At 41.3% G+C, this 19,449-nt stretch overlaps 2 protein-coding genes across 2 annotated transcripts; both read left to right on the top strand.

Annotated features, from left to right (window-relative positions):
• Positions 1–51: 51 nt before the first annotated feature.
• ccnc (cyclin C) lies at positions 52–7,692 on the top strand. The gene is made up of 12 exons (XM_071519333.1): positions 52–183; positions 573–679; positions 1,144–1,228; positions 1,412–1,481; positions 1,674–1,725; positions 1,841–1,896; positions 3,096–3,131; positions 3,238–3,329; positions 3,503–3,570; positions 3,681–3,760; positions 4,669–4,787; positions 5,783–7,692. Exons 1-12 carry the CDS (start codon positions 152–154, stop codon positions 5,835–5,837), a joined length of 852 nt encoding a protein of 283 aa, XP_071375434.1. The 5' UTR covers positions 52–151; the 3' UTR covers positions 5,838–7,692.
• Positions 7,693–9,032: 1,340 nt separating this feature from the next.
• faxca (failed axon connections homolog, metaxin like GST domain containing a) lies at positions 9,033–17,283 on the top strand. Its single transcript, XM_071519347.1, has 6 exons — positions 9,033–9,292; positions 12,237–12,372; positions 13,041–13,237; positions 14,350–14,567; positions 15,500–15,616; positions 16,961–17,283. Exons 1-6 carry the CDS (start codon positions 9,033–9,035, stop codon positions 17,281–17,283), a joined length of 1,251 nt encoding a protein of 416 aa, XP_071375448.1.
• The last annotated feature ends 2,166 nt before the right edge of the window (positions 17,284–19,449 follow it).

The following is a 19,449-nucleotide window of genomic DNA, read 5'->3' on the forward strand; positions in this document are numbered from 1 at the left end:
ACCTTTCGGCGGAATTTTCTGTGCTCCTCCGGAGTGAATTTTACGTCGCTCTCATAGTTGACTAGCATAACTACTTTCCTTCTGGTATCCACTTCTTTGTTGGAAAATACTATCAATTTAAAGTGTACTCTTCTACCTCAACTGCTACGATATGGCAGGAAACTTCTGGCAGAGCTCCCACTAGTAAGTCTCCATTCGAAATTTGACACATTAGGGTTTTATTTTGTAAATCACCTTGTTTGTTTTGAGGCCTAGCCGTGTATTTTGCAGTAACGTAAGCTAACGCTAGCAGTGTCTCATAAACTCGGATTACGGAGGAAAACAAATATTGACAATATAGACAGCTTTAAAAGATAATATTACGTTTTAAAAGATAAATTAGACTAGCTTCCTGTCAGGTTTTCTAACGCTTTGTGGTGAGGTAGATGGATGCTGTCTCGCTAATACAGTCTATCAGTCTATCTTATCTAGCGTTAACCTAGGTTAATGTTTTGCTACCTGTTAGCTTTGTTGTTTACAAACTGGCCAGCGTAACTTTTAGTAAACTTCACTATTTATTTTCTGTTTTAAAGTCTGCAGTGGGTTCTGGACAAGCAGGACCTGATGAAGGAGCGCCAGAAGGACCTGAAGTTTCTCACAGAAGAGGAATACTGGAAACTGCAGATATTCTTCGCCAATGGTACTTAGATTTTTATTTTGTGTAGCCTGGGATCCTGCACTCCTCAATTACAGCACCTGCTAACTTCACCCACTGAATACGTTCAAAGTTATAGCACCATATTAGTATTGACAATGATTGCCAGAGGCACCTAAAGGTGTATAATTCGAGAGGTGTATAATTCAACAACAACGAACAAAATAATAACATAATAATAATAATAATAATAATAACTTTATTTGTATAGCATGTTTCTAAAAACAATGTTTATAAAGTGCTTTACATAATAAAACACAGAGACAGTGATGTAAAAGTACCACAATTAAATAGAATAACGTTAGATAAAAATAATAAATAAATAAATGAAATATATAAATAAAAGGACATAAACTGAATAGTGAAAATCAGTTTATGTACTGAAAAGTAAAGTCTAATGTGCTCTGATTTTATTTATGTTTGATTCCTTATCTTCATGTCTGTCTCAGTCATCCAGGCTCTGGGGGAACACCTGAAGTTGCGGCAGCAGGTCATCGCTACTGCAACTGTCTACTTCAAACGCTTCTATGCCAGGTAAGTAAGGAGCTTGAGTTAGTGAGCAGTGTGGCCCTGTCCCAAGACTTGATGTTATTGTAGCTCTTGATAGTAGGGTAGTAGGATATTTGTTGTCACCTAACACACACATGCACAGGCATGCACTCAATTTGCAACTTTACTAGTAGAAAAGCTTGTAACTGTTTAACTTTTTGTTTGTAGGTACTCCTTGAAAAGTATAGATCCAGTGCTCATGGCTCCTACGTGTGTTTTCCTGGCTTCTAAAGTTGAGGTATGGGAACTTTTGTACTGACAATGAGACAGGTATTTTATCTTGACCTTCTCAGCCCGTGATAAATCATGGGGTGATGTAATGAGATCAAAATAGTCTCTCAGGTTTCGATTTCTTCTGCTTCCCTCTTATCCATGTCATAGCTTTGCTGTGTTTGTCTGATCTGAGCTCACACATTTATGTCTCCTCCAGGAATTTGGAGTTGTATCCAACACCAGGCTGATCTCTGCAGCAACGTCTGTATGTAAGTGACCAGATTCATTAACAGATTTCCTAAACATTTGTGAGTATAACACCACTTTTTAATTACGAAATGTGATGGAAACAATATAATGAATGTTTTTTTTCCCCTCAAACAGTGAAAACAAGATTTTCCTATGCCTTCCCAAAGGAGTTTCCTTATAGAATGAATCATGTAAGTAAAATGCTACTGCAACATTGTGTGCTTGAAGCATTAGGCAGCATAATCCCTCCACCCTAAAGCTACATGTAATTAACCAATTAATCATGTAAACCGTATGCCAGTGGAGCAGCTGTACCATGGAACGAACACACTGATAATTAGTATAGTTTTCCTGCTGCCTCTGCAGAGTTATTTATGCATTACTACACTACATTACAGCATGCCATGAACCCCTTGCAGTGTGTATCACAGTGTCGCCATATCGGTGTCTACCAATACGCGAGATTCCACAACTAATGTTCGCACACCTATGATGAAACTCCCGTTGCCGTGGGAGATAGCTTTGACCGTGGCTGCCTGCATACGTGTGTGTGTGCGCATTCATGCTGCCCTGCATCTCTCGTTTTGGTGTCAAGTGGTTTAGATGACCGGCAGCTTATTTATCCACGATCTCCACGGAGTTGCCAGGACATCACCGGGGCTGTCCTGACACCCCGCCTGTCCAGAAAGCCATGTAAATGATTATTTATGCCACACCAGTATGGAGGGATAAAAGGAGAAGTGACTCACACTGTGGATAATAAGTTGGCAGGACGCTGTGACTCCTAAACATAATTTTTTCATATGCGCTCTCTGTAGACCTATAGTGAGAGTGGTATGGGGACTGATGATAACTGTGATTAGTCATTAGTCAGAAGAGGAGAGAAATAACTCATTTCACTTGTTCATATGATTTGAGAAGTTCTTGTGATTGGGCAATATTGTCAGTCAGTGGAAAATGGGCATAGTTTGTGAATACAATGATCCATTTTTTCCATATAGATGCATTTACAGACTCCCAATAGGAGTAAATCTGAACTGTGGCCAGTCACTGAAAACAAGGAATGTTACATAAATGTACATGCATCACAAACCATGAACACAAAATATCAAACTCCCAAACAGAAGTAGCAGATCTTCCTTTCCCCCAAATTAACCACTTATTTTTGCATTAATTTAAGTATTCATTTCCCTCTTGAGAATGGTGTATTTTTGTACCTGAAGTAGTCTAGAGCAAATTACATGTGAGGAGCCTCGATATCCTGTTTTTGTTGTACCCTAATAAGAACTAGTCATCAGTGTTTTCATCCTAACATTGAGAAACAGTGTCAGTATCTGGTTTGACACGCTACATGTTTAATAAAATCCCAACTTGTGTCTCTTCTTAACAGATATTAGAATGTGAGTTCTACCTGCTGGAGTTGATGGTGAGTGGAGTGAGCTGTCTCTTTGCTACTTAGAAACTAGGCTGTGATTGGCTTGATCAGGTGGGTAGTTGGTTGACTTATTGATGATGTAATATGTGTGTTTCAGGACTGCTGCCTGATTGTGTACCACCCCTACAGACCGCTGCTGCAGTATGTGCAGGATATGGGGCAGGAGGACATGCTACTGCCCCTGGCCTGGTATGATATTGTCTGTGCACATGTTTATATGTGTGTCTGTTTTGTTTACTTGGTAAAGCAGAAGTTCTCTGTTGATGTGGAAAAACAATAAAATGCAAAACGTAGAAACTTGCATGTACATATTAGTGGCAGTATTACTCAGTATCTTTGCTGTCATCTTCTTTCTTTACTAGGCGAATAGTGAATGACACGTACAGGACAGATCTGTGTCTGCTCTACCCGCCCTTCATGATTGCCTTGGGTAAGATCTGTCCCCTTGCATTTCTCACTGCAGCTACATAATGTAATTACTGACTCCAAATAATCTCTATTAAATGAAACATGACCAGTCTTCTCCTTCTTCTCCTGTAGCCTGTCTGCATGTTGCCTGTGTGGTACAGCAGAAGGATGCCAGGCAGTGGTTTGCGGAGCTCTCTGTTGATATGGACAAAGTAAGACTGGCCCCCGCTGTATTGTAAAACTCTGCTTTATATGTTGTTTTTGATGGAGATAATTGAGGTTGAGACATGCATTTGACACATATAGAAACCTTTTCTCTCATGATGTGACAAGTGTCTGGTGAAGAGAAATATCCACCCAAAATTCAAAATGTCAGTGTACCCTTTTAAGAGAAAGTAGTTATATAAAACTCCAGTGTTCTGCTCAGGAGGGACAATATTTTATCAAGAGAATTACTACCTATTAAAGCTACAGTATGAAACTTTTTGCTTTGAGGCAGCGAAGTGTAATGCTAGTCCTGCCCTAGTTGCCCCCCCAGTTGGACAAGTTCATACCCCAAAACTGTCACTCATCTTGATGGGCTGTCTGCCTTCAAACGGCATCTAGCCTGAGGCTGAGAAACCGGCATCCTTAAAGCCACCACAGGCTTTGAAGAAGCAGATGATGAATGCGGGCAATCTGCATTGGGGAACAAAAAGCCCAGGTCTTGGCTGTTTAATGTTTAATGCACTTGATAGACACAACCCAGGTCACTGCTGGCCGTGCCACTTTGACACTCGCCCACTGCATACCGTATGCCCCAAAACGTCCCAAACATCATTGAAAAGCCAATTTCAGGCAAACAGGGAAATTTAGTCAGGTATAGTTGTACACACAGGATCACAGACACACAGATGATAATGTATAATATGTCTTCTTTATGTATTGTTTTAATGTGAGAAAAGTTGCATATTGCAGGTTTAATGCAAAGAACATTCAATTCAAAGCATGCAAGCCAATTGAGCCAAAAGAGAGCCATTTATACTTGGTGACTATTTTCACTTATTTTTGAGAGCCTTGTTTAATGACTAGCTGTGGGCTAATGTGAGTTATCTTGTATTTACCTATGCTTTCTGTCAAGATCCTGGAGATCATCCGTGTAATTCTGAAGCTGTACGACCAGTGGAAAAATTTTGACGATAGGAAGGAGATGGCTGCTGTGCTGAACAAGATGCCGAAACCCAAGCCTCCTCCTAACAGGTAAATCTGACTTGGTTCTGTATATCTCCTCTGTCGATACGTACAGGCATTTCATAGATTTCTGACAACTTTACATTTTTCTCAAATATTTAAATAATGTAGTTGGACATTAAACCATGTGCAAACAGCATAAAGGTGCATTTATTAATAAGTTACCATGGTGTCCTACTGAATGAGAACAACCTCCCAGTGATACTGTTCAGTCAGGAAACTGCTGCGCTGGGTTTTCTCAACAGCGTTTGATCTTGAGAATTCACAGCCTGCTTCACACAGAATTCCTAGATAGCTCTTTGAATATTTCACTAGGGGTTCCCAGAGTTTTCTGTTAAGAGAAAATTGCAAAAGGCGTTTGATGATTTACCTTAAGAACCATAAGAAATATTATATACCAATATAATATCCTCCTGCACTTCCATCTACAGGTTCAGTTGTTTCCACCTATTACTTTTCTCGTGTTATAGAATACAGGTAGTGTCAGCATGGTGCAGCTTTGGCTGTTTAAATTTGGAAGATGAATCACATTGCAAAGAAAAAAAATCACTACCCACTAAATATATAGGTTAGCCTATGGCAATATTGTGTGCAGTATTTTCAAGAAGATTTGAAGAATAACTAAATGAAAATCAATTGTAAATACATGCAAATGTCCTCATGGGTTCAGTAGCACTCTGAGACACCACTTTTTTTTTTTAAAGTCCAAAAGAGCTGCAGTACTACTTACTTGACGTGGTGTTTAGGTTAGACTGCAGTGACTGTCTGCAACTAATAACACATTCCCTTCAAAGAGATGAAGTAGTCATGTTAAACTACAGCTTTCACATGCTACAAGACTTGTGAATGGTTTTGGCGAAACACTCCTGAACTTAATGTCTTGATGATTTTAGTGATTTCTTAGTACTACAATGCCTTTAGGGAAGCCCACCCCCTTTTTAATATTTCTCACTGTACTGTGCCTCAACTTACCATCTCCCTCTGTCTCCCTGTGCTGTTTCTAGTGAGAGCGACCAGAGCTCCAACGGGAGCCAAAACAACTCCTACAGCCAGTCCTAGGCAGTGCATGGGACCCACAGTGCTGATGTAGTGAGGATGGAACTTTTTTTTAAAATGTCACACAGCATAACCTTTGTGATATCAGTTGGGAAAATCACATACTTCAACTGACAGAAGACAATGTCCCTTCTCCACTGACAGTCCCACCCAAAATAGAGGGCCACTTCTTCACACGCTCAGTCCCCCACTCTGATCAGTATGGGCTTACGAACGCCAAAATGCCTGCATTGAACAGCATTGAACAGCCAATCGGTGACATCGGGAGTTGTGTTGTGGAAGACGTGTGGACCGATCGGAGAACCTTGGGGTTTACAGCTATACAGTGTGATGGTTTGGTAAAAAAACGATTGGTTTAATGTCATCGTGATGATCCTGGCATCCTTGAACAGTCTCGGGGAGCAAGTCATTTGATATGGAGCTCCGTGGGATTCGAGAAAACTTGATCACTAGTACTGTGTGTGTGTCTGTGTGTGTGTGTGTGTGTGTACGTGTGAGTGCCCAGTCTGGGAGGGTTTTCATTCCTCAGGGACTATAGTACTCTTCTCTACAGGTGTCTGTAAGATGATTTGATCGTGTGCTGTTAGAGAGCGGATCTGATTGGATATCAGTCTGTGCAACTGTGATGTGATTGGATACCCTGCCGTCTGCGGTCTGTGCAGGTTGGTCATGGACTTTGGCAGGAAAAATCCCAAGAGAGAATGTAGGCTCCTCTTAAAGGTAGATATGAGCTCTTTGAATATCTGAATTTACTGTTACGAATCATGATCACCCCTCCTCCCCGCGCCCCTTTCCCAGTTGTAAATAGCCTTATAATTCGATTCATTTATTTTATCTTTTTATGTTTTGCTTAATAAAGGAAACTTGCTACTTGATGATGGAAATAATGAACTGGTTTAGCTACATAATTGTTCTTCAGATGAAAGTGCCCCTCTTTGTTTTACTGTCATGTTTCAGTTCGCCTGCTACAAAGCTTATTCTTTATTTTATTATTGTTTTTTTTTTTCACTTTTTCTGCATTAGGTTTAGAATAATGTTTTGTGGTAATTTTTTTTTTTTTCTAGGTTTTTATTTTTTGCTAGTCAATGAAATGCTTTTTTGCAGTGCCGTCTTAAAGGCAAAGTTTCAGTTGTACATTCTTATTCTTTGTGTGCACATGCTATCATGTATTTAATCATTCAATTGTGGCAATATATGTGTGCATATACCTGTAGATGTCTATATATTTTTGTGATGTAATACAGTGGGAGTTGTGTGTGGCTGTATTCAGAACAAGGTGCTTGAATGCCTTACAAAATAAAAGCTGCTGGTTAAAGAGAAAACCCTTCATACAAGCACACTGTCCCATTCAGGGGAACTGTAAGACGTTTTCAGAGGGGGGATTTATTGTTGCTGGATGCATCATAATGTTGTTTTTTTCCCTCACTGGCTTCCTTTTTACTTCATTTCTGTTACTGTTAGGAAAACAACTGGATAGGAGTGTAAACAGCTTACTATAGACCACCTTCATTTCATTTTCTCCTGTTCATCCCTCCACTGAAAGGGAAGGAAATGAGTCAAATGAAGCCACTGAGACAAGTTGGATGCAGCCTTGGTCTGCTTTGCCTTCTGGCATTTTCTTCCCCCTCAACAGGCTCCATCTGTTGCGTTACTGTTCACTTGAGTGGGCGTAATAAAGGGCTTTACCCCACCGAACTAGATCCTAGATTCTGTTTTTTCAAGTATTACTTGAAATTGTACGTATATCATTTTGGAAGCTCTTTTGTGGTAATAAAATGTATGTTGTGCAGAACGAAGTGGTTTACTGCCTCTTGTTGAAGCTGTTATGTCACCGTCTCCACTATGTTTTGTAATATAACATGGGGAATAAAGGGAATATCCTAGCCTGTAACCTACAAAGTCATATGCTTACCCAACTTCAATGCATGGTCAATACACTGGCTGTTGTCCGACCCCTAGTGGTAGCTCTAAAGAATACATAACTGGTTACATATCTGTATTGACAAAACAGACCTGTACATTTTTAATTTAATGGATCTACAGTAATACATAAAAGGATTACCCTTCAAAACTGTAAAAGTGAACTATTGTGTTAACGATTCAAAGAACTAAGTAGTATTTTAATGCACTGAATAGCATCAGGGCCTGTATTTACCAGTGGTTACCTCTAGGAGTTGGTACCAAGAGGCACAGTCTCCTTGACGTCACTTCAGTTGCGTGAAGTCAGCAAAGGAGAGCAGGAATAATACCGGAAATCGGGGAAATTTGCCTTCAAAATAAAAGCGTTTGCCAGTTGTGTGTGGAACAAGAACAAAAACTACCAAATCTTCAGTGGAATCATCACATTAAATATGGGGTGAAACAGTCAAATATAGATTACAATTTGTTATGGTGCATGGCGTTTTCTGATGAAAATGATTATTCAATTTAAGGCAAAATAATTAATATTAGCAGCAGTTGTGCCACAGCTATGGGTTAAAATGGACTTTTTCAAAGTTGTGTATAGGCCTTTATGTTTTGTGATTGAGTCTTTCCTTGTGTATTCTTTTTTTTTAATTACAAAATACACAATATAGGCTATGGCATCTTATGTGGGGTTTTATTGCTATGAATTATGGCTATAATATGGTTTCTATTTTGTTTTAATTCTTGGTGTAATTACCCTGTAGGCTACATTGCCTTTCAGCATTTTATTCTTCCTACATTTTCTTAATATATTGTTCATGTTTTTATTTATAAGGCCACACATTTTCTTTTATTTATCTCATAAAGCACTTTGCTACTCTGTTTTGATAAATGCACCATAAATAAAGGTTATTATTATTACAGTCACATATTGCTGGAGAATGTACAGATTCCTCCATAAATATATTCTAGTTTTTTCATAGTGGCACTTCTGTATTACTCCAAAAATGTACACGGACTTTTAACACAGCTTTTATTTTGAAATCTGTGACCGGAAACCCTATTGTTTATTCTGTCTAGCTTGACATTGAGGAGCGGTACAGCCAGCAAGCTCCGGGCGGGCTGCGGAGGATGTCGACCCCGCTGCGGGGACAAGCTCCAGGCGGGATGCTTCTCGCCAGTCGCCTCTTCCTCGCCGCATGCCGCACCTCGCCCCCTCGGCACCCATGAAGCCTCCGTTGATGAAGCCCAGACCTGCCAGAGTGAGGCGGAAAGAGGCCGGAGACAGAGAGCATGTACTGGCGCGTCGGGTTCGCCTGGACGCGGTCGTGTGTGGTTGATCTTGGCCGGAACCAGAGCTTCTCCTTCGGCCTGCTGGGCTCCGATGAGCAGCTCTCGTTTTATGGGTACATCATCGCCTACCCACTGCAGGACTACGGCGGGATCATGTCAGCTCTGGGCTCGGACTCGTGGTGGCGGAAAACGCTGTATTTGACTGGAGGGGCTCTGCTCGCTGCTGCTGCCTATCTGCTGCACGAACTGCTCGCCATCAGGTACCAACAACACAGAGGCTGTCAGTGAGAGTCACTGAAACTGCAGGGTGCAGCACTTCTGTTCACACTCAGTACCGCGGGCCAGTGCTCAGATCGATCTGAAAACTGTCGTGGTTTTTACTCTGGTGTCATTCTACCCGCTCTGAATCTTCCAGCTGTGGTGTATTTTCCTTGGGGTTTGATATTACTTAATCTTATCAGGTTGGGCGGGGTGAGAGCGGAGTCGGTGGAGAATAAGGAATCGTGAGTGGGTGGGTTGTGATGTAACGGGTCCCCCCTCCACCACCACCACCAAGGAGATTTCCATGTTTATTAGCCTGCTTAGAGCCTGTGAAGAAATGAAATGATTGACTTAAGGGAAGTGTTATGGCTTTCGTTTGCGGCCTTGCTTAGCTATTCAAACCGATTAAGATAACAGACTAATGGAAAAGGCTTATTTCCTGTGTTGTCTAACCCTGCGAGGTTAGTCTGCGGACTATAACAGGCCTATTCAACAGCTCTCTTGTTATTTGAATAGAAATACATGGCAAAGGGTGACTTTCATTTGTCAGCATCTCAAGGACGTGAGATGGTGTAGCAGGTCCATCTTTTGCTTGCTTTATTGTGACCCCCCCTTTCCCGACTTTCGGTGTTTGCTGGTCCCAATCCTGCTGTCTACAACACTGCAGTTGTGGAAAATTACCTTTTAGAAGCTCTCATGTAAAAATGTACACACAAAAGCCAAACCCACGAACATTTGCTAATGGGAATTCGCAGCCATTAATAAAGGGAAATGGTTGCTTGATGGATAGGACTAGGCTGTATTTTTAATCAGCTATATTACTTGGCTGGAATACGGTTTTGGGTGACCGACTTAGGACGCTGTTGTCCTTAAACAAACATCTCAGGTTACCTGCAGCCCAGGCCCACTGCCGACTTATAACTCCTATAATATATTTTACAAGGATGGTATACAAATATCACAACAAAAACATTGCAGTCATAGGGGATGAAAAAATACCATAAATTATGATAAGGTCACTATAAATTCACTATACGGTGATACAGTCGGTAAGTCCCAATAGGAATATTATAGGGATGTTATAGCGATTTTTCGTGAAGGAATGGCTCACATAACAACAAATGACATTCTGATCTACTAGGCCCTTCATATACACACACTGAAATCGATGCAGGAGTCGATTTTAATTTGTTTTAGGGAGTAAATCTACACTTTAGTTTGTGTAGTTATTACAAAAAGTTTATTTGGATTTAATTCATCTGGACTGCGTATCCTTGGTGGCCTGCATGCTTTTGCGGTATGTTTTTTCTCCAAGCCGTTGTTATTGTCCAGTCTGTTGTTGCGGCTGTCTCTCTTCTTGTCTATTTTTAGGCTAGGCAATTGCTCCCTGTTTTATCTTGCCATCCCTCTATGCTTTTATATCAAATAGGAATGTATTCATTAGGTGATTGCACCCCAAACCTTTTCTTAGCCAGCGGGCATTTCAGCACCACAGTGAAGCGGACAGCTTCTGCTCCGAGGCGCTGATGCGATGTTTTCACGTTTCAGCACTTTGCAAAGTGGACAGCTCCCTCAATTCTGCATTACGCTCACGTGAGTTGGTTGCCGTTTGTACTGTGGGCTTGCAGGCGGTATGCTCGTCCAGTAGTAACTCGAATAGTATCCATGTTAATGCACCATAATTCCTCACAAGGGTATGCTCATCATTTTGACATTGTAGTGTTGGCTATTGGCTACATCGCCCTTGGCTGAGGAGGATTCAGGCCTGCAACTTGCTCAGCTCCTCGGTACCTTGGTTGCAGATCATTTGATGCGTTCAATCAGCAGCATCATTCTAAACTGAGAGTAAAACACCAGCCTACACTATCAAATAATCATTAATGTGATGCATTAGTGATCACCTCAGGGAAATCATTCCCCCCTCCAGTGAGGTCAGAGAGCAGGTCAGCTACAGAACAGCGCCCCTGCTGGTCGGGATTCACTGTCTTGCTCAAGTCAGCAGTGCGGTGGTTTGCTTGTTTGTCTTATCTACTAGGCCACCATGCCACCCCGAGATGTTTAGAGACATTTAGAGATGTTGAACAGGCTGCCTAAGCTGTCTGTGCAGCCACACAGGAGTATGGCATGTGTGGCCTTTGATAGGGAATGTAAACAGGTCAGACAAAAAGCAAGTGAACTATTGATGGGCAATCAATAATGAGAGGAGCATTTTTAAAGTAAAGATTGTTCTTTTGTGTTTAAGCAAACGTTAGAAAAAGATGATTCACACTTATTTTATTTATAAATGCAGAAGAAACATCATGCACAAACGTTTTGGCTGGTGCTTTCATCAGTGTGCAGGCTCCTGCACTTTGAAGAAGGTGCACCAAACAAAGCAAGAGTGAACGAGGTGATCCCTTCTGCAGACTTGTTTAAACAACAACTCTCCCTGCTCTAAATGCCTGTATATCAGGTATTCTTCAGATGTTTAATGCTCAAGTTACTTCTCAGCAAGATCAGATCGTGAATCAGTAGGACTTACCTTTTTTATCTGGATGCCCGAGAGTCTGAGAGCTTATCTAAAAAGGGCAAACATACATTATGACAGATTTTTTTTAAATAATGAATAAGGTTCACATAACTCTTGTTATTTTAAGTTGAGTGTGGACCTCAACTTAAAATAACAGCATGAAGGATCGGAGGGTATCAGTGAAGGGGAAACTCAAAATAGATGCAGAGAGACTTGAGTCCCTGGGAAACCGAGGCAGCGGGGTCATATGTGGTCTCAGGGATCAGGGAAAGGTACAGTGCCTCTATATGAAGATAGTTTAACACAGATCAGCTATATTTTGAAGTATTTAAAATATATACAGAACAATATATAAATCACATTATTGTAGATGGCTCACCTAAGGTTTTCCCCCACTGGTTGACCTACAGCTTTGTCATTCTTGCTCCATCCAGGAAGGAGGAAGAGCTGGACTCTAAAGATGCCATCATACTCCACCAGTTCTCCAGGCCCAAGACCGGCGCCCCGTCCCTGTCCCCTTTCTGCCTCAAGATGGAGACCTACCTCCGCATGGTCGACCTGCCCTACCAGGTAGGGCTGTGTTTGTGTGAAAGAGAGAGATCTTGCCTCTCTTGCATGTATTTCATCGGTTTTCTCAAGACGAACAGCTAGCAGTACACATTTACATGCCTAAACATATTCTGTACAATTGTTCTTCTATTTGTAAACCTGTCAATGTCTGCAGCTAGTGGTACACACTTGAAAATCCACTTTGAGAAGTAATGATGCACATTTTGTACACTCTGCTGTAAACTATAGATCTGTAAACTGCAACCATGTTCTAAAATGTAAATCAGGGAATGAGGACTTTTTATGTGTTTTATTTATTTCTGGTAAAATCCTCAATATGTTGTCATATTACGTGTTACTTATTATCTCATATTATTATCCTCAAAACTCTTAATCCTCTTAATATACATTTGAGTCTCTGCTGCTGCTGCAATGACCTGGTTTCACAGGAATAATTAAAGTTAAAGTTTCATACAAATCTTTTCCTTTAATTTTCTCTCCATCCATTTCCATCTTCCCTCTCCCAATCCCAACTCATCTCCCACTTCACTCCTTCCCTCTCTCTGTCTAACCCCCTCTCCTTTACTATCATGTTTTTCATCCCCTCTTACTTCCCCTCCTTTCTCTTTTTCCTGACCCCATCCACCCCTACTTTCCCCTCCTCTCCTCAATCCCATTCCCTCTTCCAGAACTACTTTGATGGGAAGCTTTCGCCGCAGGGGAAGATGCCGTGGATCGAGTACAACCGGGAGCAGGTGTGCGGCACCGAATTCATCATCGATTTCCTGGAGGAGCGGCTGGGCGTGAGCCTCAACAAGAGCCTGACGCCGCAGGAGAGGGCCGTGTCCCGCGCCATCACCAAAATGGTGGAGGAGCACTTCTACTGGTGAGGGACTGCTCAGATGGCTTCTTTTTTTTTTGTACACTTATAGCAGTGCACTTTACTCATGAGGAGGAGGATTGTGAGGAGGGAAAGGGGGAGAAGGAGCGGCAGGAAGTGTTGGGCTGAAATAGTAGGATGTTCTGTGGCAGCGGATGTGAATTAGCATTTAGGATTAACTGCTTAGCCAAAACACTGTTGACAGGGAAGGAGGAGTGGGGTGTGAAGGGAGGCGGACAGGTTTTATCTTTCATTTATAAAAGGAAATCTCAGCATTTCCGAAAGCAAACCTGTAGACGTTTTAAAACAATGGTGCTCAAAAACATTGCCGGTCCAGCATGCTGGGTTATTTCTGTGCCAAATCGCTTTGTGTGAAGGGGTTTTATTGTAAAAGAATGCCTGTTCAAGCTTTCTTGAGATTTCCGGTGTTACGAGTCGACCCACTGAGATACCAAGTGTGTCCTCCCAAGTGTTTGTGTGTGTATCAGTGTGTGTTTTGTGTGCTTGTGTGTATATGAATCTCTATGTCCTGTTAGATCTATAGAAAAAGCTCTTTAGACTGTTTCAAAGTCTAGATGAAAGACAAAAAGTGATCAACAACCCCCCCAAGGAAAAATATAATTAACAAACTCTGTGTCTTCTTTTAGGACACAGCTGAAAACTCATTTTTATAAAATTGAATTTAACTAATAACTTGTAGCTCATCGTTATTATTAGAATCATATGGTTGATTGTTTCTTGATACATTTTTATATGTTTTATTCTTTTATAATACAGCATTTTGTAATTTGGTTGAGAAAATTGCTGCACAAATAAGTGATACTATAGTTCTAGTTTTCTTCTTCTTCTTCTTCTTCTTCTTCTTCTTCTCTTTATGCTTTTTCTCTTTATTCTTTTTCTTCTTCTTATTGCTGTTAAAATTAGTAGTAGCAGTAGTAGGAGTAGTAGTAGTTGTAGTAGTAGTAGTAGTTGTAGTAGTTGTAGTAGTAGCGGTTGTAGTAGTAGTAGTAGTAATAGTAGTACTAATTCTGAGATGTGTGTGTATGTGTATCTATACATATTTATTTGTGTGTTTGTGTTTTTGTGCGTGTGTGTGTGTGTGTGTGTGTGTGTGTCAGGACCATTGCTTACTGTCAGTGGGTGGACAACCTGGAGGAGACCCAGAAGATGCTGTCGGTGAGCGGGCCGCTGAGTGACCTACTCAAGTGGATCCTGAGTCACCTGACCGGCGGGATCGTTAAGCGGGAGATGTACGGCCACGGGATTGGACGCTTCTCTAAGGAGGAAGTCTACGCCTTGATGGAGAAGGACATGCGCACCCTGGCCACTCTGCTAGGTACAAAGGCCAGGGACTACTTTATTGATCTCAAATAAGGCGTGATGTCATGATTGTGAAATATTAATCCTTATAATTTAGAAGATTGCAGTTTATAATAATCTACATTGTGATCAACTGGGGGAATCACAGATAGAATTGTGAACGTTATAAATTATATTTCACATATAATATGTTGGGTATTGTTGAGATTATTTACCAAACAAGCCAGTCATTCCAAATTTGTCCATATAAGAGTCTTCAGTAGAGCAGAGCTTGTTTTTCATCTGCCCTTATTGAATCTACTTTGTATCCAAAGTGATCTCAGGACATTAGTTCCTGTAAATATGAAACTTTTACACATTTTGGGTCTCCTGTGCTTTCACATAATTTACCCTGCAAGCGGTTTCAAAAGTCTGTGGGTAAAGTAAAAAAGAAATTCTTACAGCTTTCCAATGTGTGCCATGAGAACTATAACCAGAGACAGCGAGTTTGTAATTGCAGAGGGAAGGGAGTGGTTGCAAATTATGTAAAGTAGCGCATTGCTGACCTCTTCTGGTGCAAACTAAGCATTGCAGTCCAGAATCAATACATAACCTCTGGCCGTTGATGATGGTAGATCTGAGAGAGACAGGTCTAGAAGATGTAAGTTGAGCTCTGATGCCTTTTACTTTATGCCCAGAGGTGAAATCCGATTTTTCTCCGTATCATTTCTCATACCATCGGTGAAAATACGATTCATTTCTGAGTGTCAAAACACTATTGCATTTTTTATATTGACATATCTTGGATCATGACAAGACCCAATGCTGTCAGATGTCTTTGAAACTGGTCTTGCATCACCTCAAGCTGCTCTGTGTACCAGACAGGAGAAAAAAAAAGACTTAAAAGGAAGAGGATACCTATTCAGTGACTGATATATCTGATATAGCTTTGTCTCTGTGCTGTCTTAGGTGATAAGAAATACCTAATGGGCTCTAAGCTTTCCACGGTTGACGCTGCGGTGTTCAGTCACCTGGCCCCGGCCATGTGGACGCTGCCAGGAACACGGCCTGAGCAGCTTATCAAAGGTGAGGTCATCAACATGGGACGATGATTCATGGTGCATCCACATACATGTATATCCACGTACATGTATATCCACGTACATGTATATATATGTATATATATATATTCTAGTATTTTTTATGTGTATTATTTTTAGCCTGTGTCTCATAACTCTAAATGAGTGGTCCTCAACCTCCTTTTTTATTGGGGTACTGTGTTTGTTGCTCGGTTTGACCTGTACTTTGAGGAGTGACACATAAATAAAATTATATCTATCTGTCTATCTACATGCAGGGTACATCTAACTTGCAACCAGTCTCTTTTTATGTCAATTTACATCTCAACATTATCAGAGGTGGAAAGTAACTAAGTACATTTACTCAAGTATTGTACATAAGTACGGTTTTGAGGTACTGGCACTTTACTTGAGTGTTTCCATTTTATGAGACTTTATACTTTTTACTAGATTTCAGAGGGAAATATTGTACTTTTTAGTCCATGACATTTATCTGACAGCTGTAGTTACTGGTTACTGGTACATTTTACTGCTAATACTTCTATACTTTTACTTAAGTAAACTGTTACTTAAAAGTGTACTTTTAATGGACTATTTTTCCATTATGTTATTGTTACTTTTACTTAAGTAAAGGATTTGAGTACTTTTTTCACCACTGAACATTATTAATTTTCACCATTTTATAGTCGACTGCCAGTGGAAATAGACAAATATGCAAAAATTTGGCATGGCTAACATCATGACAGGTTAACACAAAAACTGAATAGATGGTTCACTGATGATCTAAATATAATTTGTTTGGAAGAGAATTCTTAGGAAGTTGATGAATTTGTACCACAGGAGCACAGGAGCATGTTTTTTGCCTGTTTTTTTTTTCTGCTTCGCCATTCCTGTCTGTATGTATCTACAACTTAATTAATTTGATGAATATTTTGCACTGTGTGGAAGAGTAATCATCTCCACTTCCTGTAGACACATGGCTCAATAACAATAATAATGATGTGATACTTGATATTGATCCCCCGTAGGGAAATTCTCTTTTCGCTTGCCTGCCTAAGGAGCTGCTAGGGATTCAGTGTGTCGCTTGCCGACAGAAGGCTTCAACCCAGGTCATCCAGTTGAAGGACGACCTCTCTAAGCATTACACCAGCCTGCCGCCCCTAAACAGCAAAGGATAGATCAGGGAAATTTGCATGTTGAGTAGGGCTGGGTGAGAATTATGAAAGGTTAGAAATCAAAATAGAAAAGAGTTGATTTCATCACATTAAGCAAAATCAGAGGAAGGATTGATTCACCAAGAGGATTGCATGACCTTTGCGGAGTGTGATACTGAGCTCTCTGTCCCCTCCAGGTGAGCTGATCAACCTGGCCATGTACTGCGAGCGGATCCGCCGGCGATTCTGGCCCGAGTGGTTCGTGGACCTGGAGGACTTCTGCTACAACGACACCACAGAGGAGAGCGACTCGCCCTCCAAACTCCCCGATCTGGGCCTCTACTCCCGCACGGACACTTTCCAGGACGACACGCACACACACACGCACACACGCACACACACGCCGCACACTCACACGCCAGTGGACCCACACTCGCCTGACAGCGACCGCACAGGCCACTCGCTTTATGACTCGGATATGGACACTGAGTGCTCGGATATAGAGCAGCTCAAGTGTTGACAGAACACAGTTACACACCACATAGATACACACACATACGCACACGGCAAGTGGGAGTTGCATCCCACCGGAACACATGCCCCCTACCTCTTAAAATAACTGTTGGGGAGTATTTTCGGTGTCTTATTGCCTGTATCAGCGGCGAAGTTAAGGACTCAGAGGTTCTTCTTGCACAATGTAGTGGAGGAAAAGACAGACTCCAATGGAAGGAGAGAGACTGAAGCATAGATAGAGTGGGAAAGAGTGACAAAGGGAGAGACAGAAGTAAGAGGAGGAAATAATAAAGAGAGGAAGATAAGAAAAATGATGAGGCAGCAGATGAGTCGCAGTGGAGGAGAAGATAAAAGAGAGCGAAGAACAGATTGAACATAAGAAGTACAAATAGAGAAACCAGGAGTAAATGACGCCATTGCTGAGAAACTCCTCCACGTGGTCGACATCGTCCGCACTCGCAGCTGCTGCCTGTCGTCACGTTGCCGTCACCATGGCAACTACGTGTGTGTGACCCCCGTGTCCCCCATAGCGATCCGCACCACCCAACCTCGTGTGTGTGTGTGTGTTTTGACTTAACTGAACCCTTGATTGTGCAACATAGGACGCCTTGTATTGATATGATATTGACATGTGGGGAACTGTACAGGAACTATGGATACAATCCAGTGTAAATATGATATCTGATTTGATTCCCAGATCTAATAGATAGAATATTTAATTATATACGTATGAGTAGAAATACTATAGATAGCCTGCAAATATAGCATTATCCCCTCTGTCATATAGTGTAAATACTGTAGGTGGTTCTCCTATAAAAGCCCTCAGTTTGTGTTGGACATGATGACCGAATTGTCTAGTAGTGAATGATCTTCTGTGAACTACCCACCCCGCTGGTCTAGGATCAGTATGAAGAAGCCTATGGCATTATGTTTCTGGTTACATGATTGGTCATAATCTTGTCCGATACCCATATTTGAATACTGCAGTAACACTTTCTGACCGGTGTGCCGTGTATGTCTCATTATGACAATTTCCTCCCACCAAAAAATTCAAAATGTTTTTCCGATTACAAAAACAGAAGCATAACATGACTGCAGTGATTGTCAGCTCCTGCATTATGATTCTTTATATATCTGTGGTTACCTTATGTGGCTCCTGTGTTATTTGGATCGTCATAGGTCATGAGGGATAGTAGGTTTAGGTCCAATAGATCTTGACATTTTACATGCATTCAACCATTGAGAGCGGGTGAAACAATCATGTAGAAATACAGTAGATTCAATAGATTTAGATATATATTCTCAAAGTGCATGGCTGGAACGTGCCAATGGAAATCGCCCTTTAGACCCTCTGTTGATAATCTATTGTCTGCGTTTCAAAGCTGGCTTATTCTTAAGTTTGATGTTGTGATGCAGTTTGTTTGTTGGTGCCTCAGGCCAGAACAACTGCACAAAGATGTAGCTAATCGATCTCGAAGAAAAGAAATATGTTGGCCTTTTTCCTCTCAGCAGTTCAGTCTTTGACATGCGTGCTTGGGGTGAAGACCTCCCCATCCCCCGGTCCAACATGATGGATTGCTCAGAAAACATGATGTGAAGCAATAACAGGACGTCCCTGTCTGTAAGAAAACGGAAATAGGCCCACTCTGTTCATTCTAATTTTATGGTTGGCTGAGTGGAGTCTGATGTTTGGGGCGTCTGATGGCAAGGTGCGGGTGTTATGTGTGTTTGTCGTTCAGCAAATGCGTGTACCGCCATATTGTGTGTTAAGCCTGTATGTATGGACTAAACAAGGGGTGTATGCTTCTGTCCATGTTGCGCATGGATGAGTCATCCTCTGTGTTGATTTACATATGATGGCACAATGGCTAGCGTTCACAGCTGAGCCTTTCTTTCCTTACACACACATACACACACACACACACACACACACACACACACACACACACGCACACACACAAGTGGTTATGATTTTAATATAGAAGAAACTATTCCAGTGCTAACAGCACAGTTAGCTAGTAGAAAATGTCTATACTAAGCTTATCTGAGAGGTCAGGTTGAAGGTGACGGTGGTGATTGTATGGTTATATTGATAATGCTGCTTTTTAATCATGGTCCAACTTCAAATACAGAACAGTTTATGATGTTAAAAGGGAATCTTCACACACACATC

Source organism: Centroberyx affinis, unplaced genomic scaffold, assembly GCF_046629955.1.
Source record: "Centroberyx affinis isolate AG114_WGS23_722 - 3 ecotype Tasmania unplaced genomic scaffold, CSIRO-AGI_Caff_v1 ptg000687l_1, whole genome shotgun sequence".
NCBI lineage: Eukaryota > Metazoa > Chordata > Actinopteri > Beryciformes > Berycidae > Centroberyx > Centroberyx affinis.

What these genes read in the sequence shown, in the direction of transcription:
- ccnc (XM_071519333.1), top strand. Translation starts at nt 152, where the DNA reads ATGGCAGGAAACTTCTGGCAGAGCTCCCACTA. An exon ending in GCAGATATTCTTCGCCAATG is followed by an intron (nt 680 to 1,143) that starts GTACTTAGATTT and finishes TGTCTGTCTCAG; the next exon opens with TCATCCAGGCTCTGGGGGAA. An exon ending in TCCTGGCTTCTAAAGTTGAG is followed by an intron (nt 1,482 to 1,673) that starts GTATGGGAACTT and finishes TGTCTCCTCCAG; the next exon opens with GAATTTGGAGTTGTATCCAA.
- faxca (XM_071519347.1), top strand. Translation starts at nt 9,033, where the DNA reads ATGTACTGGCGCGTCGGGTTCGCCTGGACGCGGTCGTGTGTGGTTGAT. An exon ending in CACGAACTGCTCGCCATCAG is followed by an intron (nt 9,293 to 12,236) that starts GTACCAACAACA and finishes TGCTCCATCCAG; the next exon opens with GAAGGAGGAAGAGCTGGACT. An exon ending in CACCCTGGCCACTCTGCTAG is followed by an intron (nt 14,568 to 15,499) that starts GTACAAAGGCCA and finishes GTGCTGTCTTAG; the next exon opens with GTGATAAGAAATACCTAATG.